At 61.4% G+C, this 28,000-nt stretch overlaps 1 protein-coding gene across 1 annotated transcript; it reads right to left on the minus strand.

Moving 5' to 3' along the window:
• Positions 1 to 19: 19 nt before the first annotated feature.
• FOXO6 (forkhead box O6) lies at positions 20 to 28,000 on the minus strand. Its single transcript, XM_030464376.1, has 2 exons — positions 27,563 to 28,000; positions 20 to 2,045 (listed from the first exon to the last, which is right to left on the minus strand). The coding sequence occupies exons 1-2, from the start codon at positions 27,998 to 28,000 to the stop codon at positions 633 to 635; spliced, it is 1,851 nt and encodes a 616-aa protein (XP_030320236.1). The 3' UTR covers positions 20 to 632.

The following is a 28,000-nucleotide window of genomic DNA, read 5'->3' on the forward strand; positions in this document are numbered from 1 at the left end:
ATTGCTCACCCTCCTCCCCTCCATCACCAACCTCCCTCCTCGCTGCTTGCTGAGCAAATCTTCCTGGAGCCACTCAAGTGACCACAGAGGAGGTGACCAGGGTGTGTGGGCATGGCAGAGCTCAGAGCTCCACCAGAATTTAGGGGTGATGAGCCCCCCCTCCCCCCATGCCCTTGGACAGGGTCCCCCTGTCTTGACACTTCTACTCAGAGAACTTGAGATGGCAGAGAGAGAGGAGTGTCCCTCTCCAGAGGGGGATTCCCCTGCCATCAGCTGTCACCACTGTCACCCTGCCCAAGGACATTCCAAACTGGCACCATTGTGACAGGGCACTGGGGGCTTTCCCTTCCTTCTCTCTCCCCCCCCCCCCCCGACCCACCTGGCTCCAGCTGCTTCTCCCACCCTGCCCTATATCCCCTGGAGGATGCTCCCGGGAGGACCAGCAGAGTGGGCACACGTGGGGGCACGGGCAGTGTTTGACCCTGGGTTTGTGTTTCCAGCCGATGGCTCTGACCCATCTCAACGAACAAAGGCAGAAGAGAAAGGAAAAAAAAAAAACAAAACAAAAAAGTTAGTTTCAATGTTCCCCTTGTGGCTTCTTGGTGGTGAGGCCCCCAGCTCCAGGGCAGGCATCACCCCGGCACCCAGCTCTGGTTTGTGGGCTGGGGACCCCCGGGCAGTGCGGGCACGTTGAGCCCGTTCTGCGGCGGGAGGGCCGAGTCAAAGTTGAAATCCATCTCGTCACTGTCCATGAAGTCATTCAGGATGATGGACTCCACGTCGCACTCCAGGCTCCCGTTGAACATGTCCAGGTCCAGATCTGCTGGGAACCTGTCTTGGCCCAACACGGGGGGGTGGACGGCCCCCGGGTAGGGGCCCTGCAGCGAATCCAGCAAGCTCATGTGCGGCCCTTGGTTACTGGCGTAGGAGTGCGGGTGCCCGTGGTGCGGCACGGCCGCCACGCTGCACGTGTCACCGGGCAGGCTCATAAGGCTGACAGGATTGGCTAAGGCACTGGCGCTGACCGCGGGGTGGTGGCCGGCTGGTGACGGGTGGTACAAGGCGGTGCTCTTCATGAGAGAGCCCAGGTGGGAGGGGTAGGAGGACAAGCCCTGCTCCCCGGTCCCGCAGAGCAGCGGGTTGTGTCTGTGGCCACGGGCCGGCACCGCGGGGCTGGCCTGAGGCAGGGACAGGTCCCCCGGGACCATGCTCTCCTTGTGCGCGTAGGAGATGGAGGAGAGCAGGTCCTGCAGCGAGGTGTTCCTGTAGGAGCTGACGGGAGAGAAGGTGGCTTGCTTGTTCTCCTGGATGGTCTGCATGGGCAAGCGGCGCATGAGGCTCATGGCCGGCTGGCTGTAGATGGTCCCGCAGTAGGTGTTGGTGGCGGCCCCCATGCTGGAGCACTTGGAGTTGAAGGTGAAGCTGGAGCTCCGCTGCCGCAGGGCGGCCGGGGGGAGCTGCTGGGAAGGGCTCATGGCGTAGCCGTCCTGCAGGTCCTCCAGCATGCTCTCCCCGAGGCTCTCGTTCAGGCTGATGGTGCCCGTCAGGTCGGTCAGCCGGGGCAGCTCCACGGAGCAGCGAGCGCTGAGGGAAGGAGACACGGTGCTGGAGGGGCTGGGGTACATCAGCGGGGAGGAGGGGGTCCCGTCATCCTCCTCCAGCTCATCCGGCTCCCGGTTGGACATGATGGGTGAGAGGCGCCCGCTTAGCGTGCTGGCCGTGGAGTTGGCCCTCGTCCTGAAGTCCGCCCAAGCGTCGTACTCGTCGCTGGCATGGGACGCGGGGCTCTCGGACCACTTGGCTTGCTGGGAGGAGGGGCTGTCCTCCCCGCGCTCCTGTGTCACCTGCAGCTGCTTCTTCTTGCTGGCCTTCCCCTTGATGCGAAGGAATTTGCTGTTGTTGTCCATGGAGACCGCCCGGCGCCGCGGGGTCTTCCCCGTCTTCCCTCCCTCGGGGTTCAGCATCCACCAGGAGCTCTTCCCTGTGCCCTCGTTCTGCACGCGGATGAAGCGGGTGTGCAGGGAGAGGTTGTGCCGGATGGAGTTCTGTGGGGATAGCAGGGACAGAGGGGACAGTCAGCAGGGACACAGGGGACAGTCAGCAGGGACAGGGGGGACAGTCCACAGAGGCTCCAGCACCCATGCAGGACGTAGATGCTGGCAGGGTTGGGGGATACACAGGGCATCCTGAGGGGACCTGGGCTGGGGGGTGGTCAGGGCTCAGAGGGTGCAGCTGGTGGGTCTCTCCTGCAGCACTTGTACCTACAGGAGCCCACGGGTGGTCACCCTTTGCTGCACGCACCATTAGAACAATTGTTGTTGTGACATGGAGTAGTTGGGGGGGCTCTAAAGAGCACGTGCCCCAGGGACCTGTACCAGCCCTGCCCTAGGTCTCAGGGGACTCTTCTTCCCTGGCAGGAGCCCAGGAAGGGACCAGACAAGGAGATGACAAAAGCAGAGGCTCAAGACCACACGCAGCTCCGGGTCTTCTCATCCCTCCCACCCACATTCCCAGCGGATCCCACCAGGATGTTCCCAGCAGAGCTTTGTGCACACAGACTCTGCAGGGACCCCAGGCACTGTCCCCACCGCTGAGGACCCCCCAGCTCCACGTGGAGAGGGACCCCCTCCTCTGCCCACACACCACTGAGCACCAAGTCCCTGGGGATGACTCCCAACCACCTTCCCTGCCCACTTTGCAGTGCCCTCCCCTCCTTCCTCAGCACCAGGGAGAGAGGAGCAAGTGCCCAAAGCCCAAAGAAAAGGCCCAGGCAGCTCCTCCTGCCCCCGCCGAGCTGCAGGAGGGGTGAAGGGAAGGGGAGGGGGAAAAAGCCAAGGTACCAGGGAGAAAGTTTGGTGCTGTTGCTGGTGTACAGTGGAATACTAATGAAGAGGTGAGTGAGCTCCAGCCTCATCTATCATATTATGTAATGGCTTACTTCTCTGCACTTCATTTATTTGGAGATTGCTCCCAGGCTGGCTCCTCGCCAGCAGCCACCAAATCCAAGTCTACAGAAATCAATCTCGCACTGACTGATTAAGCCGTGTTTAGAACTAATTGCTCCTTCGTGTGTGGGGAGAATAAATTACGGGCTTTAATTTCACATCTTTAAAATGCAACTGCAGGTATGGGCTGGACATTAACTCCTTCCTGCACAGCCCTGTGCACGGCTGGGGAGGGGCCAGGTCCTGGCTGGCACAGCTCAGGGGACAGGCTGGGACATGAGCTGCCCCTGGCACTAGTGGCTGCCCATGCTGATGCTCACCAGAACATCTTAGAATCATTGAACGGTTTGAGGTTGGAAGGGGTCTTAAAGTCCCACCCCTGCCATGGTCAGGGACACCTCCCACCAGCCAAAGGTGCTCCAAGCCCCATCCAACCTTCAACACTGCCAGGGGTGGGGCAGCCACAGCTTCTGGGGGAACCTGGGCCAGGGGCTCAGCACCCTCACACTAGAGGATTTCTTCCCAAGATCTCATCTCAGTCTCCTCTCCTTCAGCTTGAAACCATTCCCCCTTTTCCTGTCCCTCTGTGTCCGAAGCACCTCCACAGCTTTCCTGGGGAACAACCCCAACTCTCAGTCTGGCTCCAGAGCAGAGCTGCTCCAGTCCTCCCATCATCTCTGGGGATCCCCTCCAACAGCTCTGTGTCCTTCTTGTGTTAGGGACCCCAAAGCTGGACCCAGCAGTGAAGGGGACTCATCAGAGTGGAGCTCAGGGGATTTTGGCAATGTCACAGCTGGGTGACACTGAACGGGGTGCTAACTCTCTCCTCTGCTATAGCCACCCTCCTGCTTGCAGCACGGGGCACCCAGCACCACCCACAGACCTGGGGCCAGCCTGGCCTCGGGCAGGAGATGGAGCTGGAGTGGGGAGGTTGAAGGGGTCAGGAGGGGAGGAGAGGGGAGGCTGCAGCCTCTTCTGCAGCAGAGCTTCATTAAGAGCCATAGGACAGCAGCAATTAAGTGCGAGGCGCAGCGAGCCGGGCTCTCTCCTCATTAGCACCCCGAGGCGCTGGGCTGCTCGCTCTGGGGGTGCAGGGAGCAGGGCACCCGGAGGCAGGGGGGCAGCCTGGAAGCTTGTTAACACCGGGCAGGCAGGAACCTGCTTCACCCACAGCCCCCCAGCAGCCCCCCCGGCACCGCAGCATCCCGCAGCATCCCGCAGCACCCAGCGTGTGCTGGCACAGCCCGAAACACGGGGCTCAGTTCCCGGCCAGCCCTGGAAGCGCGGAGATATGCGGGGGACACAGGGGCTGGCAAAACCTCCCTGGCAGCAGCAGCCTTGGCAGAGGGTGCCCCAGGGTCTGGCAGATTTTGGCAGGGTGCAGGGAGGTTGGTGCCAGTCCCGGGGTCCCCACGCTGCCTCTGACACTGCTCTGCCTCTCCCGATGCCCTGCACCTCTCCTCACTTCACTCTGCATCTCTGCAGAGCTGGCCATGTCCTGCACCCCTGCTGTGTGCCCGGCCACATCTGTCCCCACGGCACACAAACGGCACAGGGCAGGAAGGATGGGTCCCAAACATCGTGCCAGAGGGTGACAGCCACCACTGCAGGCATCAGCCCCTCTCCCCTGCAGCTCTGCGGAGGGACAGGGGATGCTCTGGGTAGCGGAGGGAAGGGCTGGAGGTGGCAGCAGGGCTGCCAGGGCTTGAGCTAAACCTAACCGAGCCCTGCTCAGCCCTGGGTGACACCAAGGGAGGATGAGGATGGAGTTCCTACCAGCCCCTGGCCTGGTAGAGTCCGATGCCATCCTGGTGCCACCCCGGTGCCACTCTAGTGCCATTCCAGTGCCCACTGACTCCAGCTTGCCCAGACGGCCCTTGATGGATGGATGCCGTGGGGGAGCTGGTGGGAATCGTGAGCACCCACGGAGCCTTCTCGCCGCACAACCCCCTCCCCCGTCCCCCCTCCCCGTCCCAGCAGCCTCATTGTCAGGGGAACAGCCAGTGTGAAATCGGTCTGATTAGCAATTAGTCCCATTGTAAAAGGATTAGCCGGACCCATTGTGGGCTCAGTGCCTGACTGTCAATTCGCATCTCGCAGCGCTGCTGCTGCTGCCTCGCTGGGGGTTCGTGTCCCCGTGTCCTGGGGATCTGCCTGGCCGCAGGGAGGTGGGTGCTGGGGGACCCCTCGGGGTGGGCACTGAGGTGTCCCCTTTGCAGGACCCCCAGCACCTTTCTGGCCCCGCTGCCACCAGTCCCCTAGCAGCATGTCTCAGGGTGACTCCTCCAGCCTCGGGGCGCCCATGGGTGCTGGGGTGCAAGGCAGGGGCTGTGTGCCCCGAGGACAGCACGGGGTGATGGAAACCAGAGAGTAAGAGTCCTCAAGCCTTGGTCCAGGCCAGAGCTGGACAGAACAAAGGAGGGGGTCCTGTTGCTCTGTCCCCTTCTGTCCCCATCCTTGGGCTGCCACCCCAGCCTGCTGTCCACACATCGACGGGGATTTTTCTGAGCAAACCCCCAAAACCTCGGCCCCCAGCCTCCTTCCCGTGCATCCCACCCTTCCCAGCAGCACCCCGTGTTCGTCGAGACCCCGCACACCCCCTGCAGTCGGGTCCGTCCATCTGCCCAGGCTGCTGGTTCATCCAGCTAATGAGCCTGGTACCAGGAGGAGAGTCGGTGTCTGGTTAAGGGGAGGCAGCAGCGACAGGGACACTAACGAGCGCTCTGCGCTGCTCTGCAGCAGCACGGGGATGGCTCCAGGGGTTAATTGATGCTTATCTACTTCTTGCACATAAAAATTTCCAGCACTGTAGGAAATATTCCAGGGGTCAGAGGCTGCTGACAGCTCTTGTGGTGCCACATCCTAGGGGATGCCATCCAGGGGTGGTGGTGGTGGCACGGGACAGTCGCTGGCAACATCCCAAAAGATGTATTCAGCCCAGAAATGGCATTGTGCAGGGGTACCAGCTCCTAAGCATAGGATGGCCATCACCGTAGCATCTTGGCACAATCCCCTGGGGATGGCAGGCCCTACTCCCAGCCATTAGCGTCACCGTGCCACCTGCTGAAGCTGCTGGTGACTGAGCACAGCCCACCAGCCCTGGCACCCAAGCCCAGCCCACGCCTGCCTGATGAGCAGATGGCAGCTGGCACACCACGCAGAGGGACACCAAGCACCCCAGATGCTCCGTGGTGATGGCAGATGGACCCCCACACCCTGCCCGAGGTGGGAAATGGGACGAGTCCCCCCCATCACCTCTGGTGGCTGCACACATCAGTCCTCCTGGCACGAGGGAGGAAGACAGGGAGAGGGCAGCTGGGTGGCTGTAAATCCACACGTGTGACAAAGCTCCTCCAGTTCCCCAAGGAGAAGGCACAGCCTGGCCGGGCAGCACGCCAGGCTCGGGAGGGCTGTGAGTCCCTGCTGGCCTCAGCATCCCCTATAATCCCCCCACTGCCCCCAGGGCTGGGATTTGCTGGGAAGGAGCAGCCCCTTCTTGGTGAGGCACTTTGGATCAGCTGCCACATTCAGGGGATCCCCTCTGATCCAAACCCACAACCTCTACTCTGCCTGCCCCACAGCACCCCACACTCTGCTCCATCCTGACCCACAGCCCTACCTCTGCAGCATCCTATAGCATCCCACAGCAAACCTGCTCCATCAGCTCTGCAGCTCCCCATAGCACAGCTCAGACCCCCCAGCCCCCCGCTATGTCCCTCCCAGTCCCTCGCACTATCTCGGGCACCCCACAGCCACCTCGCTGCCCCCAACCCGCTCTCCAGGCCCTGTCTGAGGTCTCCTCTTGAGGACCTGGGGCTGTCCCCCCCTTCCCAGCCCCCAGCACGTCCTTCTCCGGTGCCTCGCAGCTGGAGGTGGGCAGGAGGAGGGCACCCGCCTGGCCTCCGGGGGGTCTCACCGGGTTCAGCCCCTCCCGTCCCCTCGGGCACCGCCGCCAGCTCGGAGCCCAGCCCGCAGCTCATTAGCAGCCGCTAATCACCTCCGGGGCCTGCACGGGGGGAGGAGGGGCAGCCGGGGGGTCCCCATGCTGCAGCCCCCCTCCCTGCATGGCCCCTCCCTGTGCCACCCCCCTCCCCACCACCAAGGCAGGGACCGAGCCGGGGGTGCTCTTGCCCTGCTCGATGGGGCGGTGGGGCAGATGCTCCAGGCTTTAGGGTGCGGAGGGGGAGGGGGTTTTTGGGGCTGGGAGCCCGTCCCACCGAGCCAGGCCGGGCCAGGGGCTTGCTCGCCCCCTGCCCACTTCCTTCTGCCTTTCCCTGGGGCTGAGCGATGGCCTCAGCCTCTCCCGAAGGTGGGAGCGGCCGCCGTGCCCCCTGCCAGCACCCACCAGCCTCATCCCAAGCCCGGCTATGCCCGCCTGAGCTCCGGGGGGGGTTTCAGGACAGAGACGGGTGCTGCGGCAGCTGGATGGGTCCCTAAGGCGGGTCCTGGACCACCTCTGCCATACCCTCGGTGGCTCCCTGTGGTTCCAAGCCCCGCGCACCCCCCCTCCCCGCAGCAGCCCCTGGCCCCCTTCTCCCTCTCGCTGCCCCGGTGTGTTCCCCCCTCCTCCTCCCCTCTGCCAGCGGTTCCCAAACCCACCAGAGAAGGGACCGACGCGGACCCAACCCCACACGCTCCCCACGCCCCCCGAACAGCCTCTCATGCCCAGGGGGGCCCACAGGGACATCCCCACTCCGCAGCCTGCACACGCCCTGGTTCAGCACGGAGAGTCCCGGGTGGGTGCCAAGCGCCCTGCCCACCTCCCGGTCAGGATGGAGCTGGAAGAGGGCAGCTCGGCCACACCAGGATCTGCTTGTGCCCAGTCTGGATCCACCCCATCAGTGGCCGGGGGGGGGGGTGGGAGCTGCAGGGGGCACCCCCAGGACCAGCCCAGCATCCCTCTCCCAGCCCTGGTGGTTCCCGCCGCTGCCACACAGTTGGTTGCTGCCAATTTCTGCTCCGGGAGTGTTGCCGTTGCCATGGCAGCCGGTTTATTTTAGCCAGCTGCCATCACTCCATGTCCCCTTCAAAATCAGGAGCATCCTCCCTGCCCCGGAGGGTCCTGCCTTGTCCTCACCTCCAGGGCACATTGCTGAGAGCCCAGGAAGCACCCGTTGTACCCATCCCTTGGGGACAGGCACAGCACCAGCACCTTCCCCACTTCTCACTGCAGCCAGTGGGGCCCACACTGGGTCGGCCACCAGGTCCCAGTGAGACCCAGGGGATGGGTCCCCCAACCTAGGGGTAAGGGGATGGATGGGTGGATGGATGGATGGATGGGTGGATGGAGACAGCACCCAGACTGGCATTGGGTTATTTCAGTGTTGGGGGGACACCTGAATGGTAAACTCAGTCCCCACAGATTACTCAAAGGCACTCCTCACTTCAGGTTGCTCCTCCCTTGGCCAAAGCCTTGGACTTCTACTGAGGCACAGCCCCAAAATCTGTGGTGGCATTGTGGGGGCTCTGTATGACACCTCCTCCAGCCAGAGCTGTCCCCAAACTGGTTCAGGACAGGAGGGGCCAGAAGAGACTGGGAGCTGGAGGGGGAGAGGCCCCTTCACCCCTGGTGTCTGTCCCAAGCCCTGTCCTGCTGGGCAGCCACAATTGTCACCCCGAGAGGACTGTGCTGCCTCCCCATCCCAGAGTGCCCATCCTGGGGACTGGGGACCAGTGGTGCTGGGGTGATGTGGGATGCAGCAATCCCTCTGTGTACCCACAGAATCCCCCCAGCACTACCAGGCCCAGCCCACACACTCCCCAAAGGGCTCATTAGGTCACAGCAGCACTGCAGATAATGAGGAGCTCACCCCACGGGGGAGCAGGCAGGGAGTGGGCAGGGAGCAGGGAAAGAGTGGGAAGAGAGCAGGAAGGGAGCAGGCAGGGCTGGGGAGCTCAGGGACCCCCCTGTGGGAAGCTGGGGGCTCAGCCAGTGGTGGTGTTGCCCTGGTTTGGTGTCACCATCCTCACAATCCCCTGCTAAAGGCACAGGCTGAACTTCTACAGGCAAGGGACATCTCCCAGCACCCTGCCCTGGCTTGCAGGAGCTGCATAGGTGCAATCCTGCAGCTCTGGCACCCAGAACCCCCAGGAGACCCCCCCCCCAAGGTCCCTGCTGCGTGCAGGGTGAGCATGGGGTTGGACTTGGCCCCCTTTGCAGCACCCCAGGTCACAGCACCCACAGCTCACAGCTGGAAACCACATCCAGCTCCCCAGAAATAGCCACGGCACCAAGCTGGGTGCTTGAGAATCCCCCAGCACTGATCACCACAAAGATCACCCCTGGGAGGCTGAGCCCATTCACCCCCTTCCCCAGGAAACTCACTGCACAAACCATCCCAGAGCTGGGTAAGACCTGGAGCCTCCCAGCAGGGTCCCAAAGGTGCTGGTGAGCCATGGGGGTGCCAGCACAGCCAGGGATGCTCTGCAAGGTGTCTACATTCAGCTGAGAGACATCAACCCCCCTGCCTTTGGGGACAACCCTCCCAACCCCCCAAAACCCAAGGCCCAGCTTCTCCAAGACCAGGTGAGATGCCTTGGAAGGACCCTCTCCACCATCAGCCACTTACCCACTAATACTCTAATTACACCCCAGAGTTGGCCACCAAAATAGCTGCAGTAAATCACTTGGAGCTGCCGTGTAATTTTTGCATGAAATTACAGTATTTTGTCCCCTGGGTTCCATCTCCTCCACACCAAGTTCTCACTGCAGCCAAATAATTAAAGCAACCACACTCCCTTTTCCTTTGGTTTCATTTTAAGTCTGGTACCAGGGTTGTGCCTGGCTGGGGACAAGATGACGCCCCCCCGTTTCCCCCCCCAAGGCAGCCCTGCCTGGACTCCCACCCAGCACACCCAGAGCTGCTCCAGAGCCACAGGCAAAGCAGATCAAACCATGCTGAGAGACTCCAGGGAGACCCAGCACCCAGGAGGGATGCAGAAGGTGCCCTGAAGATGCTGAGCCCCATGGGGGGGTCCAGGTCCCCCCAGGCAGAGCTGGCAGTCACAGGAGAGGGACCCTCACCCTCCTCTCCATCTTCTGAAGCCAGCAGGGAGGGGAAGTGGGTGGGCTCAGCCTCCACCACCCCACTCTGCAGGGTGATGCTCGGGCACCAACCGACATTTCAACCTAAATCTCCAACTTAAATTTCATCCCATCCCTCCAGGCCCTTGTCCCAGCTTTCCTGGAGCCCCTTCGGGCACTGGAAGGTGCTCTAAGGTCTCCCTGGAGCCTTCTTGTCTTCAGGCTGAAGAATCAATGTTCCTCACCAGTCCCTCACCAGTTCCTCACCAGTTAATCCCTCCTGCCCAGGCCAGCTGCTCAAACGTGACAAGCAAAGGGAATTACCAGTTGGCCCAGACACTTTCCCACCCCCCTGACTGTTCTCCCCTCTCACCCCATGAGCCCAGACATGGTTCCCAGCCCCTTGTGCAGGGATGGGGTAGGACACAGGGTGGGCACCGTGTCCCCGAATTGTCCCATCCAGCTGGGCCAGGCAGACCCAGGAGTTCCCTTCAGGGACAGCCAGCACTGAGTTGCCTTCTCTTGCCATCCTTAGGTCTGTAAGAAGCCACTCTGGGGCGAGGGGGGGTGAAGGGGTCACCCTGTGACCCCCCAGCTCATCGCTGGCCACCCAAAGCCAGGGGGCAGGCAGAGCCCTTCCTGCTGTGCTGTGCTGGGAGCTGGGGGATGCTGAGAGCAGTAGAAGGGGGGTGGGGGGCTGAGGTCCTCCCTCTACCTGCCTGCCAGAGCCTCTGCTGGCTGCTGGGTTACCCGGGAAACGGCGGTGACATCGCAGGGGAGGCAGGGAAACTCTGCCCGAGGTGCTCGGGATGCCAGCGCCGTTGCCAGGGAAACGGTGGGTGACATCCCGCAGGTAAGCCAGGCCAGGGGGAGGTGTGGGACCCAGCAATGCACCCCAGGGTCCCCTGCCCCCTCCTCCTCCTGCAGGGGGGTCTCTGCCCTGTGCTGGGTGTGCCATGCCCCACGGGGGGCAGTGAGAACACCCCCCGGGGCAGGGTGACACGAGGGGGCTGTCCCCTCGGGGACACTGCCACCCCACCTGGGGCTGTTCTGCTGGGCTGGTGGCCACAGGCAGAGAGGAGATGGTGAATCACAAAGAATGAGATTGTTAGGGGATGGAAGGGACCCTGAGAGATCGAGTCCAATCCCCCCTGCCAGGGCAGGGTCACCCGGTGCAGGTCACCCAGAACACATCCAGGTGGGGTGTGAATGTCTCCAGGGAAGGAGACCCCACAACCCCAGCCCCCTGCAAGCTCTTTGCTGCCTGCAGCCTCCCCACCACTGCCCACTCACTCTGTGTCCCCACAGCCATGCCCAGGGACACATCCCCAGCCCATACCTCAGGGCTCTGGCAGAGATCCCACCCTGGGGAGCAGGAGCTTTGGCCCCCAGCAGGCTCCTTGGTTGTCTTGGGATTAATCAGCCTCTGCCTTTCCCTCCACAGGCTCAGAAGTACCAAGGATGCCCCAAGATTTCCCCTGATACCCCAAACAATCCCAGCCATAAACTTCAGCTGCTTGCCCACCCCTTGGGATGGATGCACCATGACCCCCAGGCAGGGTTTGTCCCCTCTCCAAGCCCTACTTGATCACACAGGGTGGCAGGAACCCCCCCAGCCCATCACCGTGGACTCTGGGCTGCTCTTCCACATGCACTGGATGCACGCCTAGGGCAGGGAATGCTTCCAGATCAGGTACAAAACCAGCAGGACCAGGGGTAGGGAGGTGTCAGGGCCACAACTGGAACTACCAGGGTGGGAGGAACACGTGGAGCAGCCTTTGCAGCCCCCCCCCAGCACAGCTCTGAAAATGAATCCTCAGGCAGCCTGAGCAGGCAGCAGAAACACCCAGGGGGGTTCCCTGGGGGATGCTGCAGAGCAACAGGAACACAACAAACCCCCTCCTGCCTGTCTCGGAGGAGTTTGGCCACCTGAGGCAGAGCAGTTTTTCCTGTGGTGGCAAAAATTACATCAGCCAGAGCCTGCTGGAGCAGCGGGTCCCAGTGCCACTGGAGGGAGGAGATGGATCCACCTCAGCACTGCCTTGGTGGTCCTCAGTGCTGGGGGCTGTGAGGGGCAGTGGGAGGGGGGTGGAGATGCTCTGGGTCAGTCCAGACAGCACATCGGGGTCTGGATTCAGCCAAGAGACCCCAAAAACTGGCAGTGATGCCACAGGCTGCCAGGCTCAGCTGCTCGGGGCCCTGGGGGCCCTCCTCAGGTTCTGGATGCCAGCAAGGTCCTGGATTTCAGCTGAAGGAATCAGTAACAAAGTCACTGAAAAAAGGTGTTGGGTAGGGAGGTGTCACAAAATGTCAAAAAAGGGGCAGGAGGAAGCGGTGCCCCAGGGACAGATCTGGGGTGCAGGGAAAGGATTCCCTGTAACTGCACTGCTGGGGGTTGAATCCCACCTACAGCCCCCAGGGTCATTATTTTTTTAGGCTTTTCTTGGGAAGGATCAGGGGATGGGGACTGGGATGGGGAGACATTGTTGTGGGGATGGTGCTGGGGAGGTGAGGTGGCACGGAGGGGACACAGGTTCTGAGGAGGGGGTGGAGGACAGTGGGGCACAGGGAAGGAACAGGAAGCCACAGGAAGTCACTGCTGCTCCCAGCCCCTGGAAACTCATCCCAAAGGCTCCAAACAATCGGGGCCATGCCTCAAAATCTCCAGAGCAGCTGCGTGGGGTCCCCACTGCCAGCAGTGCCACCAGCCCAGGTATGACCCCGTGCCAGCTCTCCCAGCAAATTTGGGGGGGGGGGGGGGGGGGGAGGATAGGACCCCCCCCCCTCATCCCGCTGCCATCCAGGCTTTTTCCCAGGGGAGCTGGCAGCCCTGCAGACGGCTGCCTTCCCCCCGGGGCCCCCACCCGGCTCCCCCACGCTGCCGGCTTCGTGACACTGAGCTGTAATTGAATTAGAGGCTGCTGCCCGGGCAGCTCAGCCTGCAAACCATCCCCGGATTCCTGGGCACGGCGCCTGCTCGCTGTCTGCGAGACGGTCCCCATCCCCCCCCATCCCAATCAATCCCCCCTCCATCCCCATCCCCCTCATCCCCATCCCCATCGCCCCCTCCCCAGGCGCTGACCCAGAACCCAGGAGCCTCTGACCCCCCCTGGGGTGAGCGGATGGGAGAGGGGGGGTCCGGAAGGTCTGGGCAGGACTCGTGACACAGATGATTCGCCCCAGTGAGCCCTGGGTTGGAGCCCCCCCCTCCTCACGCTTCTTCCCCCCCCTCAGGGTCAGCAGCGGCTGAGCCAGCCCCGTCCCCACGCCAGTTTCCTCCGCTACAGAATGTACCGAGGGCCCCGACGGCCCCAGCCAGGGACACGATGTGCTCCCTGCTCCAGGCCCTGTTTTTCCTGGCCGGGCTCCGGCTCCGCTGGCGGCCGAGCTCTTGTCACTCAATGCAGCTTTTGTTCCCTCCCTGCTCCGTTCCCTTCACACCTCCATCCCGCCCCCCCGGGACCTCTGCCTGACCTCCAGACCCAGCTGTCACCATCCTTGCCCCTGACCACCCCCTGTCACCTCCTCCGTGCTTTTTCCCTCCCGGCAGCGCCCGACGTGATGCTGTCCCAGCAGCTCCCAAACCTCAGGCAGCACCCGGTACCTGGCAGAGCCCCGGCTGCCAAACACCAGTCCCAGGGGGGAGGAGGACACCGTGTCCCTTCTCCTGCCCACAGCCACATCCTGCTCTGTGCACACAGCTGCAGCCCACGGCCAACAGGTCCATCCCAAACTTCCCTGGGGGGCTTTGTGTGGGGCACGAGGTACAGCACCAGCCAGCCCAGGAGCAGCTGAGGGCCCTGGGGGTGCTGATCCTGGAGCAGAGGAGGCTGAGGGGAGACCTTGTGGCTCTCTGCAACCCCCTGAGAGGAGGTTGGAGCCAGGGGGGGTCAGACTCTGCTCCCAAGGAACAAGGGATGGGACAAGAGGAACTTTGGGCACAACTCAAGTTGTGCCAGAGGAGGTTTAGGTTGGAGCTGGGGAAGAATTTCTCCCTGGAAAGGGTTGTCAGGGCCTGGCCCAGGCTGCCCAGGGCAGGGCTGGAGTCCCCATCATCCCTGGAGGGGTTTCAGAGAAACCCCTGGAGATGTGGGGATGAGGGACATGGGGGTGGCATTGGCACTGCTGGATTAAGTATTGGACTTGATCTTGAAGGTCTTTTCCAACACGAATGATTCCCTGGAGGTCTCCCCCTTGCACGGCTCAGCACTGTGCTGGCCTCATCACTCCCCACACTGATGCTGCCCCAGCTGTACAGCACTGCTCCCCTCCTGGGACCCCAGGAGACCCCATCCCCACTGCCACTGGGGTCACCCCCACCCACATCAGGAATTGGGGAGGGCAGGACACAGACCTGCCCAGGCAGGGAGGCTGAGCACAGCCTTCAAGTTCTGACACCTGCTAAAAAATGGGTGTTTGAAGTCCAGGACAGTAACTTATTTCAGCTTCCTCATCCTTAAACATTTCCTGTAGTAAAGGCAAAGTAATTGCAATGAACCAAAACTGCCAAAATTGCTGTCATGATGTTTAACTCCAGAGGAGCTGACTCCTGGCTGCCCAGCACTGCCTGTTTTCCTGCCTTCACCTTTCAGTCACTTTGCAATCTGGGCTGGTTGACCCAAATTTGGTTTTAATTTCTGGAAAAAAACTCCCCACCAGCAGACACTGCCCAACTGACCCGAAATCCAGCTCCCCACACCCCAAACTTTCACTGTCCCCAAGAGCTGTCCCTGTGCCCACTGGCCCAGCACAGCCAGCACAGTGATCCCAGTGCTGCACACACAGAGAATGGGAATAAACACACATCAAACACCCCAAACACTCGGGTTTGGGACACGGGGCCACTCCTCCTGCCCCCCAGAGACAGGCTGTGGGGCTGTGAAGGGGGAGCATGAGCAGGACCTGTATCCCCAGGAGCATCCCGACAGTCAGGACTGCTCCCCCTGCTTCCCTATCCCAGGGAGGCTCCATCCTGCTCCTTGGGGCTGGCAGGGAGGCAGCAGAGGGACAGATTTGCCCAAGCAGAGCTGCTCCAGGCCATGATCACCCCCAAAATCACCACTGGGTCTGACTGGGGAGGGGTACATCCTTACCCCAGCTGTGCATGCAGCCCCATGCCACACAGCCCTGCACTGGGACAGTCACCCTTGGGGCTGCCACCTCCCAGACCTGCAGTTCTGGGGTGCCACCAGCGATGCAAACCTTCCCTTCACAACCCCCCACTCATTCCCTTGGCATCACGGTGATGATCCAGCAACGCTCCCTTCAATCCTCATCCCACCATCCCATCACATCACAGCCCGGGAACAGTTCCCACCCCCCGGTACCCCACGGATCCCCCTCGTTAGTGTCATTCCTGTGCCGGAGAGACCCCTCTCTTTTTTTGCCCGTCCTCCCCACCCCCGCAGCGGGGTTGGGGTCTTTCCCGAAGCCGTCTGGCAGCTCAGTCCCTGTCGCCACGGGGACATCAGCCCCGGAGCTGCGGGGAGCTCCCCGGGGAGCAGTAAGTGGATCAAAGGGGTTTAGCAGCAGACGGCTCCCAGACAGATCTGGATCGTCTTCAAGGCGGCCACTTGCGGCTACAAAATGCACTTTCTGCCTGCAGCTTCCCCAGCCAGAAGTTTCACGCTGCTTTATTGCGTTTAACCCCTCGCTGCTCCCGACCTCACAGCCTCTGGGGTCTCATAGAATCCCAGACTGGTTTGGATAGGAAAGGACCTTAAAGCTCCCCCAGTGCCACCCCTGCCCTGGGCAGGGACACCTCCCCCAGCCCAGGGTGCTCCAAGCCCCATCCAACCTTGGACACTGCCAGGGATGGGGCAGCCACAGCTTCTGGGGGAACCTGGGGCTCAGCACCCTCACCCCAAACCTCTTAAAATCCCATCTCCCAACCTTCCCTCTTTCAGTTTGAAACTTCCCCCTCATCCCATCCCTCCAGGCCCTTGTCCAAAGTCCCTCCCCAGCTTTCCTGGAGCCCCTTCAGGCACTGGAAGGTGCTCTAAGGTCTCAGCACCCTCACACCAAACAATTTCTTCTTAAGATCTCATCGCAGTCTCCCCTCTGTCATCTTGAAGCCATTCCCCCCATCCTACTGCCTCAACCCCCACAGAGGAATATCCAGCCCTTCAGGAACTGCTGGAGAGAGCAGGGCACTGTGTGCTTCTGCACAGACACCCCCCAAAATCCAGGTGTGACTCCCCCCCTCTTGCTGGTCCTGCTGACCTGGGGTGACAGAGTGCAGAGTGCAGGGTTTGGGGACCAGACTGCAGGATACGGGGGTGCAGGTTTTGGAGTGCAGGATGCAGGCTTTGGGGAGCAGATGGCAGGTTTTGGGGAGCAGGGTGGTGGTGGCCTGGCACCGTGCAGGGAGCTGCATGCTGAGGTGGGACACTGCCTGCCTGGGGCTGACATTCCTTCCTCTGCCACCCTCACCCCATGGCACAGCCCCCTGCTCCCCCAAGCATTCCCGGGGCTGGGGCTGCCCAGCCCTGCCCCAGCCTGGCCCAGGCAGGCTCTGTTCCCTGTGCCAACCCTGCTGGCCCCAGGCCAAGCCTGGCACAGGTCCCTGCCACCTCTGCACCCATCCCAGCATCCTGTGCCAAGCCCGGGCACAGCTCCAGCTCCCTGGCACCGTGCCCCCTCCCCTGCCCCATTCCCACCTGCCTGCTCTCCAGGGCTGCCCATGGGGCATGTGCCCAGCCCCATTGTCTGCTGCAGCCCTGCAGGCAGCTGCCTGAAAGCAAGAGAGGTCTGGCACGACTAGAAGGATGCAGAGGGGGTGGCACAGAGCTGGGCAGGCGAGGGCTGATCCCCAGGAAGAGGCAGAGGTACTGCTCAGACTTGGGATTGCAGCAAAGGAGAAAACGAGGAGATTATGAACGTGCAGACTAAAAATGCCATGGCACGTGTGGCCCCCCCAAGGCCCTTGGCAGGACATCTCCCCTCTGCTCCATCCCAGCCCAGTGCTCATGGCATGGGTGAGACTGGGCTGGGGAGTGGATGGGGTGGGTGCTGGGGGGTCCCCTGGAGCTTTGCCCTGCAGAAATCTCGTGGGCAGAGGAACAGCTCAAGCCTGGAGCAGGCTGGGTCCTTGAGAGAGTTGCTGCAGAGGGAGGTTTGGGCACACCTTGTGCCTCCCTTGGCATGCAAAGTGCTGCACGCCTGGGGATGCCTCCTGCCAATGCAGAGCATTGGTCCCCAGCCCAAGGAAGCTGCTGGCTGCATCCCACCGGCCATCCCCTGCCAGAAATGGTTGGGATGGTGCCACACGCAGCACTTGGCACCTCCCTGGGGAGCAGGATGGGGCACGGAGCAGGAGGAGGGGGTGCCCATCACCCTGGGGGCCATACAGCCAGAGGTCCCCATGCTGCTTTTGGTGGGAAGTGAGGAGATGTGGTGCTGCCAGGGGCAGGTGATCCAGCACCCTCCATCCCCCCACGGGGCACCCACACCCCTGGGAACACTGCAAAAGGCCCCAGCTGCCATTCTGCCTCCTCCATGCAGCCAGCAGCCCCCCAGAGCACCCACCACCCCTCCAGCACCCAGCCCAGCCCTTCACCTCTCCTGAGCTCTGAGGCCATACACACGTGTGCATGAATGCAAGAAATTAAACTGATGGGACCAGCAATTAATGCCTCCAATGGAAGAGAGCTGATTATAATAATTGGCACCACAATCATGTTACACCTAGGGAGGGTGTAAGCAGAAAGCCCTGCGAAAGACTCTTTGTCTTTGCTTTTTTTTGTTTTCTCTCCAGCTTGCAGGTAATAGCCAGGAATGGGCAAACCCTCTTTTAATGGACTCTTAATAATGCTGTAATTTCCCTTTGCAGGGAAAGTTTTCCAAACAGTCAAAGATTCAAAACAAAGCAATGATTGTTCCTATTAGCATTAAATTCTACTCTGGGAGAGAGAATAAATCAAGCAAGGGGATTCAATTCAAAACAGAACTATAAAAAATCCAATAATGATTTTTTAATATTAATAAGAAAAATATATTGTTATGCACCCTTAGCATTTAAACTTCTAATCCAATCAGTGCAAAGTGCAGAGATAAATCACAGCCACAGAGGAGAAGGGAACAACCATCAAGTAGGCAGCAATAAAATGCTGTCTTACATCCCTAGGACAGGCAAAGGTTTGACAGTCTCAAAAAAAAAAATAAAGAAAAAAAAAAATTATGAGCCTGTCGCTCCACAAGCTTCTTAATTCCTCCTTACATCCCCACTCGTGCCCTCCCCCCCCGGGCAGCGAGGGCACAAGGGCTGGGTGCTGGCCAGAGGAGGTGTGGGCAGGGGGTGACAGCAGGCAGGAGGTGACAGCAGACATCGGAGCTGGGGACTTGCCCTTCCTCCTCCTCCTCCTCCTGTACACCCTCTCCCACAGCTCCGACGCTGCGCAGGAGGACGAGAGGGTCCTCAGGGGGAAGCAGCCAGCAGCACGTCCCAAGTGTGTCCCTGAGCACGGCCCCAGTGCTGCTGTACCCGGCTCTCTCCCCATCCTTAGGGCATCTCCAGCCCCGCACTCCACACGCACTCGGGAGCTGCCCGGGGCGATGCGGGGCTCAGCGCACGCTGCGCATCGCTGGAGCGCAGGATGTGGCCCATGGCACCCGATAGCACCCGATGGCACCCGCCTTGTCCCCGGTCACGCAGAGTGGGTGTGGGGGGGGCCGTCCCACGGCACGGCTCGGCGCAGGCATAGCAGGGAGGCAAGGCGGCCGTGTAACCCCCTCCGTGGAGCCAGGAGATGCCCCCTGCTTCGGCGGGGTCACAGTCCAGGAATAACCCCAGCCTCCCCCCTTTTCCCCTCCGCGGCTCAGCCCCCCTCGTCCTTGCTGAACTCATTACAGATAATGGCCCCACAATTCACGGGGCTGCCAGCCGGGCTGCTCCCCCTGATTTATCGGCTCCGGCAGGCGATGTGCAGCCACAGGGACGAGCCCGGACAAGTGGGGAAATGCCACAAAATGTGGCTGCCGGGTCTCAGCTCCCCTCGGGTGCCCCCGAGTCCCAAACCTCAGTGCTCCCGCCAAAAAAAACACCCTACAGCCCAAGGGAGGGAAACGCTTGAAGGGGGCAGCGGGAAGGGGAAGCAGCAGAGCACCTGCAGCTGGTGGCCCCGACCAGGCGGCAGCCGAGGACATCCCAGCCATGCAGGGAGTTCCCAGCCGTCTGGCAAAATGCTGACGCCAGGAACCAGGGCGAGAGGGCATTTGGGGTCAGGAGGATGGACACACTGCTCCTGCCGAGGGACACCCTGAGGCTCTGTTCCCACCAGCTCCCAGAAGCTGAGCCGCTGGGGGAAACCGGTGGGGCAGGCAAAGGATTAATTGCAGCTATTGCAGGTCCAAACCCGACACGTTGTGGAGTGGTTCTGCTCCACTTTGCTTTGGATGGTTTAGGGTTGTCCCTCTGCTCCCCAGCTCGGCACCAGTTGGGACCCACACAGCTGGTGACATTCTGCCTCAGGGTGGTGAAGCTGCTCCCCAGAAGCAGAGGGCACCCAGACCCTCCAGGCACTTCACGGTATGTTTTAAGGAAGAAAAATAGGTGACACATCCCTGCACCTGGCTTTTGGGCTCTCCTGTGCCAACAGCCAGGCCCAGGTGGCTGCTCACTCCTTGGCATGGGTGGATGCCAAGGAGCAGCACTGGGAGCACCACACTCAGTGGCTGCTCCAACCAGAGAACCCGTGTCCCACCACTGCTGCCTGGCCCTGCCTTTCCTGCTGGAGGAGATGCCAGTGGTCCCTGGGGTGGCACAGTCACTGGAAAGCACTTGGGGACCTGAGAGGGTGAGCAGTGCCACCACTCCAGGCACTGCATGGCTTTCCCACCAGATTCTAAGCAGGATTTGGCATCCAGTACCCATCTCTGCCACCATCCCCTGGGGACCTCAGAGCTGGCACCAACCCACAAACACCCATCTGCTCCATACCCTGGGGCTGGCCCCGGTCTCAGCCTCCTCCCAGTCCCACGGGAAAGGAGCCAGAGTCCCCGGGAGACCCAGCAGCTGCCCGGGGAGGGTGAGGGTGTCCAGCAGTGACCGCCTCCCAACCCCAGGGACACTGCCAGGGACACCCTGAGCCCTGCCAGGGGCATTGCCACGGGGTGAGCCAGCAAAGGGGGCTCTGGGGAGGGGAGGGTGTTTGAACTTTTGAACCAGGAGGCAGGAGATCTGTGCATTACCTTAACTCGAGTTAAAAATAACCGTCTGGGCTCTTGAAACGAGCCTGTCTGCAATTACAGCTTGGCATGTCTGCTCCGGAGCGTCCCCGGGCTGGCACCATGCCAGCCAGCTCCCAACAACCCTCCCTTTCTTCTCTTTCTTGGGGTTGCTTTTTTCCCCTTTGGGTTTGGGTTTTATTATTATTTTCATCATTTATTTTGGGGTTTGTTGGTTGCTTCGTTTTTTCCCCCAACAAATCAGCCCCAGCTTGGGCTCCCCAGAAGCACCCAGCATCACACAGCAAGGCCAAGTCATCCCCCCAAGTCCCGGGGACACAAGGACACTGCCACCACCCCAAGGGCCATGCAGTGGCAGGAGCCAACCTGAGGCACGTTAAGGGTCCTTCCCTTGCACAGCCCAGGTGCATCTGGCTGCAACGTCTGGGTGCACGTGGGAGCACGCAGGCAAGACTTGTGCACGTGTGCACGCGTGCAGGCGTGCAAGGGAACACGTGCAAGCTCAGACCTGAAGGCACAGGCAATGGTTTCCCTGTGGCATCGCTGCCCCCAGCTCTGCTCAGCCCCACGGGCAGGCACAGCCCAGGGTTTGCCCAGATAATGGAGCCCAAGTGGCAGTGACAAGGCCAGCGTGCCCTTCCTGGCACTTGGGGCTGTCTGGGAAACCTCTGAGCACAGGGGATGCTTCTGCATCAGTGGGGACAAAGTGGTGGAGGTGGGAGGGATGGGCATCAAAGTGCAGCAAAGCCTGGGAACCTCCTCAGCACAGGGTTGATGGGCACAGCCATCCCTTGGGGTGACAGCAAAGGATTAGCCCCCACCAGAAAAAGTTGGCACCAGCCACGGAGACCCAGACACCATGAGGAGTAACAGCTTTGAGCTGAAAGAGGGCAGAATGAAAGAGCTGAAATGAGATCTTGGGAAGAAATTCTTTGGGGTGAGGGTGCTGAGCCCCAGGTTCCCCCAGAAGCTGTGGCTGCCCCATCCCTGGCAGTGTTGAAGGTTGGATGGGGCTTGGAGCACCCTGGGTTGGGGGAGGTGTCCCTGACCATGGCAGGGGTGGCACTGGGGGGGCTTTAAGATCCCTTCCAATGCAACCCAGCCTGGGATTCCATGATCACCTCATCCTGCTTCTAACCCCGCTGGAGCAGCCCCCATGCTGCCTCCAGTGGTCCTGGGAGTGTGGGGAGGGAGCTGGACACCCCATGGCAGCTCCAGATGCTCTGGGATACTGGAGCATCCTCACTGAAAAAGGGACCAGCCTGTTTTGGAGATGCCTGTATCTCTCCCAGCACTGGCAGCAGCCTCCTCCCTGCCTCCCTCCCTCCGTCTCCCCGCAGTGGGTGAACGCCAGCTTTGTGCCGGGGCTTTCAGTTCTCCTGCCTGGCGCCGGGCCAAGGCACCACATAATAATGAACAGATGCTGTCCAAAAGGAGCTTCAGCAGCAGACAGGAGAGCCTCTCCCCGTGTCCTTCCCTAACCCAAAGTGCCTTTCACCTCGCCACTAATCAGGCACCTTCAGCAAGAGAGAGAGGAGCCGGCAGGAAGCGTCGGGCTAATTAAAAGTAAGGTGAAGGGGGGGCTGAGCCCACTGCTGCGGGGGTGCAGGGGTGCAGGCAGCTGCTCCCCATGGGGTGCAGTGAGAGGGCAAGGGGGAGACCCTGTAACCAGCTCTGGAGCATCTCCACGGGAGACCCAAGGGCACGGTGACACCAGGGCTTGAGAGGGGCCCCGGGGATGGGGGTTCCACTGTGCCTGGACCTCACTGCAGCACTGGGAGGGGAAATTCATCCCCTTCCCACCTGCTCCATCTGCAAGGACATAGTGGTGAATGGGGTCCAACCCCATTCCCAGAGCCCAGGGAATCTCCTGCTGCTGGCAGCACCAAGGTGACGATCCCATAGGGATGGGCAGAAGCTCCAACTCACTCCCACAACACCCTTTGGCCCAGCCCGCTGGGGGCACAGCAACCCTGCAAAATATTAATGAAGCTTATAAAGTCCAACACCAGGAAACTCAGTTCCCAGGATGCTGGTCCTCCCATCACAGCACTGGGAAGGATGGGTGTGCACGGGGGATGCACGTGGGGATGGATGGAGAACACCAGGCTGCGAGCACTCTTCTGTTCCACAGGATCTTAACTGTAGTTTATATTCCAGTGGTTATTAAAAATAAAGGTGGTGGAGGGGTGTGCAGTGGAGAAGCTAAGAGCAGAGCAAGCTGTTCATTTGGAGCCTTTCCCTTGGGTTTAATAAAGCCCCACTCACTGCTGTAGTATCATTTTTATGCTATCATAAAGCCGGACCATTTAGCAGGTTTGTGTTACTTCAGCAGTTAGCACTGCATGAAAAGCGATTCCAGAAGAAGGGGGGAAAAAAAATTAGAAGGAAGATGAAAACCTCCATAAGGAGAGAGAAAAATGGGGTGGGAAGGAGTAGAGAAGCCCAGGGGATGCCTCCCGGCCGTGCTGCCAGCAGCACCACTGCAGTTTGTAGTAGCTCAGGGGGACACAGCTCCCATATCACTGAGTGAAGCCAGGGATGGGAAAGAAGTTCCCTGCTCCTAGGATGCTGAAGGGATGGGGACCCCAAGGGGGACCCCACCTCTGCTGTGAGAAAGGTCAGGGTGTCCCTCCACATAAGGGACACCCCAGGCACATTGCACCCACAGGGACCTCGGAGCCGGCAGTGGGGGGGGGATGGAGCAGAAGGTTCCTGGGGGGAAGGGGCTGTGAGCCCCTCTGGGCCATGCTCTGCCCCGGTTTTCCTGGCCCAGAGATGCAGGGAGCTCTGGGATCTCCGTGCAGCTGGAAAAATCTCCATATAAGGTGAGGATGGGAGCCGGGAGCCGAGCCCAGCAAACCACCCCACCAGGAGCCTGGCTGGGGCAGCCCCTCTGCTCAGCCCCGTACCCCCGGAGCAGACCCCCTGCCAAGCCCCCCGGGCTGGTGGCACAAACATTGCTAACACCCCTGCATAGGACAGTGGCTCACTGGGTGCCCCAAGCAGTGTCACTCCCAGAGCTGTGTCACCCACTCCTCCCCAAAAACCTCCCTCCCACTGCTGCTGCCCGTGACCACCTCCCCCCATGGCACCACCCAGTCCCTTGCTGGCACCCAAGCTGCCCTCTGCAAGGGGACAACCATCCCCATTAGTCCCAGATCCTGGTTTCAAGCCTCTCCAGCCTCAGGGGTGAGGTGCCAGGCAGACACACCAGCCCCCACCCTAAAGGGAGAGGCGGGGGCTTGGGCAGGGGGTGGCATTGGTGACAGCAACACGGAGCTGGGAGCAGCTCCCTGCAGGATTCTCCTGCAGTGCCTGTGCAGCCCTGGTGGGACTGGGCACCAGGGCAAGGCCATGGCTCTGCCTCCCTTCCCAGAACAGGGATGGGGTTGTCTCTTGGTGGTCTCCAAGCCCAGCAAGAAGATGAAACACCCCAGCACACCCTGACCCTGCAGGCAGCACAGGGCATTCAGACCACGCTCCCACCCAAGCAGCTTTACCCACCCCTTTATCTCACCAATTCATTTCCATCTGGCCCTGCAAGGGGCAGGAGGCACTTGGGTGGATGTGGGCAGGGGGTTTCTGCGTGGCAGCCCACCCCAAGCATGCAGCACCCCAGCAGCACCCCGGAGCCCCAGGCCCTGACACCGGGAGCAGCCGCCAGGCTCCCAACCCAGGTATGTAAAGGAGGAGGAGGTGTAGGGGAGGGCTGGGAAATTAAGGTTTTCAGCACTGTCAGAGCCACATCAAACAGGCATCCACCAGCTGATTGCTTGATTGTTATACTTTGGATGTCAAACTGGAGCAAGCAGAAACCTTTAAAATGCATCAGTGCCACTGCCTTTTTGACGGAGGGTGTTGGTTTCCCATTAACAAGTGGAAAGCGTGAGCTGAAGCAGAAAACTTCAAGCGCTTTCGAATTGATAAAATAACAACTCCCTAATTAAGCAGAACTGTCAGTCACTGGGAGCCTGCTGCCCTGCATCGGGAAGCAGCAGCAGCAGCAGCTCCTGGAGCAGGAACCCAACGTGGTGGCCCAGCTCTAGGGTTCATGAGCCCAACATGCCAGCCCAGCTCCCAGATTACAAGCCCAACGTGCTGACCCAGCCTGCTGTGGCATGGGGAGCCCTGGGATATAAGAGCTGGAGCATCCCCCTCCCTCTGTGAGACAGGGCAGGGTCCTGGTCCTGATGCTGAGCTGAGTGCTTGGATGCTGTGCCTCAGTCTACCTCTCTACAAAACCAAGTAACACAACCCACAGCTTGGTGGGGATCTGACCCCAAAACACACCCCGTGACCACATCTTTGCCCTCCGAGATAACCAACCATGGCAAAGCACAGGGGTCCTGCTGGGGAATCCCCCCCAATGCCAGAACAGGGCAGGGTTTGGTGAAGTTCTGCTGGAGCAGCCAACACCCCGTGGGGATGCTGTGCCCTCAGCTGTGCTCCCAGACTTTTCCTCCTGCTCTCCCCAGCACAGGGAGGCTGCAGAGGAGCTCAGTAAAGGAGCAGCCCATTACCCGAGACCCCCCCTCTCGATGCTCCCGTGTTGGGTTATGAAACTCTTTAAATCATCCATGGTTCTCCCAGGCCTGGGGCAGCAGGGATGTGGCATCTCCACGGGCTCTTTAATAAGCTGCCAGCAGCTCGTTCCTACAACACTGCCTGCCCAGTGCTGGGGGTGCCAACCTGCCCCGGGGGGGGACATGGGGACACCCAAGGGGTCCATGCAAGTGACAGGCAGGAGGGACACAGGGCTGGGGGGGGGAGTGTTTAACCCCTGACATGCTGGTGTCCAACAGGACTGCCAAGCCAAAGGGGTCTCTGCAGGCTGCTCCTCTTCAAGCTGTTCCCAGCCCTCCCACCAGCTGGGGACCAGGCACCTGCAGCCCCCCCAGGGCACCCAGAGCAGGCAGGTGACATCGGGCAGGGTGTCACACCCAGGAGCCCTCAGCCCCACTGTGACCCGAGGGGCTCTGGGCTGGGAGGCTGAGGGCACAATGTCCCTTGGGAAGTAAGGGGGCTGCGGGGAGGGTTCATCTGCCCACAGCCATGGTGGAGCTGCTTCAAGCAGACGTGGGCCAGGAGAATATCCAAGCCCACCCGAGCCAGCAGCCCCTGCAAATGTCCCCCTTCATGTCCAAGCTGCTGGACCCTGAGCCTGTCCCTTCCCCCTGCACATCACACCCCACGGAGCCTCGGGACACAGTCCCCTCGAGAAAGACACCAAACCCCCACACCCGGGTGACGGGGCTCCCGTGGTAATATGCTGGGCAGTGCTGGTACAGGGACATAGCCCAGGCACCACCCTACCAAAAGGGACAAGGGACATCAGGGAGGGCGTGGAGGGCAAGGGATGGGGCTGAAGAACCCGTGGAGCTCCCACACGCTCCCTGGTGGAGGCTCTGCCGGGGGAAGGTGTTGGCCCTCCCGTGGCTCTGGAACACATCAGGGGACCCGCTGGGAGAGGGGTGACATGGGGAGAGGCCACCTCTGTTCTCCTGGGAGGATTCCCTCAAGGTCGCCTCTGCCAGGACTGATGAGGGCAGACAACACTGCCATCAAAGGTTGTGCTCATCCAGAGCTGGCATAGGCAGGACAGAAAGTCTGTGCCACCTTGCACACCTGCACGGACACATTCACACGTTGCCACTGTCCCCTGTGCCTGCCCAGAGTGGACACGGGTCACTCCTCCATGTTATGCAAGCTGCAGGTGGATCAAACCCAAGCACTGGCCTGTGACAAGGTCAGATGCTGTCCCTGCCACCCCTGGCCCAGGTCCCTGTCCCCCAGAGACATCCTAGGTTGGTATCTCTGGATCCTGTGCCAGCACTGGGAGACATGGACATGTCCCTTCCCTGCTCCTGCCTGGCCACAGCTGGGCACACAGAATTGCTCACGGCTCTGTCCCCTCACCCTTGCTGCCCCCCAGGAACACCCAGCCAGGGGGGTCTCCAAGCACCCCACACCCCCAGTGACACACACAGCTGCCTAGGAATCCCTTCACTTCTCATCCCAGCCCTCCTGGACACCAGTCCAGAGCCCTGACAGACACTGCCACCACATCCCTAGCCCCATCAGTGCTTGTCCCCCGCTGTCCCCAGCAGGTGTGAGCCTTGGGGAGACCCTGCTCCCCCAAGATGTGGCCCCCAAGGCCACACAGACCTCACCTCAGGAGGAGGTTTGAGAGAACCCCACACAACCGCTGCAAACTCCAACACCCTCCCCCCAGTGAACAGCCCACACTGGGGGACACCAAGGGAGACCCCGGGTGCCCTCCTGCAGGGCAAGGCAGAGGACACTCAGCCTCCACGCAGCACCCAGGCACAGACAGATGGAGTCCAGCCTCCCTGCCCCCAAATAGCTCTGTTTGCAACCAAGAAGGATCCTCTGAGACAGGCCAGGTCTGGCCACCTCCAACAGAGCTGGGGCACGGGCTGCAGGATGGTGTTAGAGCCCCCGAAGCCTCATTACACACTAATCATACTGGAGGTGACAGGGCTTAGGGGAGGGCTTAAGAGAAACCGTCTCATTTTTACTGACACCATCTGGACACAGGCATCTTCTCCCCCTTCCCAGCACACAGCCAGGCCAAGTGGCAGCTGGAGGGGCAGGGGCCACTGTACCCCCTCGGGGACCCAGCACCCTCCAGACCCTCTCCGGGTGCTGGGATGGTCAGTGCAAGGCAGCCACACGGCACGGAGCCGGAGGGGACTGCTCCCTGTGCCGGGGATTTCTAACAAGCCCACAGTGCCGAGCAGGAGCAAAGCCGGGAAAAGCCTGCGTGGAGCTGTGGGGGCCGTGTCCTGCCCGTGTAACCCCCCGGGAGGGGAACACGAGTGCTGAAACGGTGGAGACGCGCGGGGTGTAAGTGCCTTTTACCCCAGAACTGGGTAAAAGCCAGCGCGGAGACACCTGTTTGGGGACAGCACTGCCTCCAGCTGTCCTCCCGGACACGCCACCGGCACTTGGGGAGCTGGCACAGCCGGGGTGCCCGCAGGCAGGGTGAGGCAGAGCGCTAGTGGCAGGACTGTCACTTGCCGTACCCAGGGAACGTCATGGGGAGAGCCGGCCACGGCCACCCTGCCTGTCCCCGTCCCCATCCCCGTCTCCCTGACCCCTCGGAAGGACACTGGCCCAACACTCTGGCTCTGCCGTGCCACACAGCCCGAGGCCGGCGGGTCAAGCGGACACGAGACCACCCTGATCCCAACACGCAACGAGGCACCCGAAACTTGTCCCAGCCCTTCTCCTTATCCCCCCAACCACGGGGACAGCGGGGACTCCCCCATCCCCCGGCCAGGGGACAGCACCGGCTGCCCCAGGGAAAGCATCCAGAACCCAGAACGCTGGAGGAAGCAAGGGGAAAGTTGCGCTGGGGTTGGGGTCAGGGGGGGTCAGGTACCTTCCAGCCGGCGGAGCTGTTGCTGTCTCCTTTATCCTTAAAGTAGGGGACGTATCGCACCATCCAGTCGTAGATCTGCGAGAGGGTGAGGCGCTTCTCCGGCGAGCTCTCGATGGCTTTGGTGATGAGGTCGGCGTAGGAGAGGTTGCCCCAGGCGTTCCGCCGGGAGGTCTTGGCCTTGCGGAGCTGCCCCAGGTCCGCTCCGGGAGGCGGCAGGGAGGCGGCGGTGGCGGCTCTGCGCTCCGCCGGGGCCGCCGCGTTCTCGGCTCCCTCCCCGCCGGGTGCCGGCAGGGCCGGGGGTCCCCCCGCCGCGCCCCCATCCTCCTCCTCCGCCGCGAAGTCGGGGTGGGGGAGAGGCCAAGTGCAGGACCGGGGCCGGCTCTGCGGCTCGAAATCCGGGTCGATCTCCACCTGATGCGCCTGAAGCTTTTCTTCCAT

Source organism: Calypte anna, chromosome 23 (genome assembly GCF_003957555.1).
Source record: "Calypte anna isolate BGI_N300 chromosome 23, bCalAnn1_v1.p, whole genome shotgun sequence".
Classification (NCBI taxonomy): Eukaryota; Metazoa; Chordata; class Aves; order Apodiformes; family Trochilidae; genus Calypte; species Calypte anna.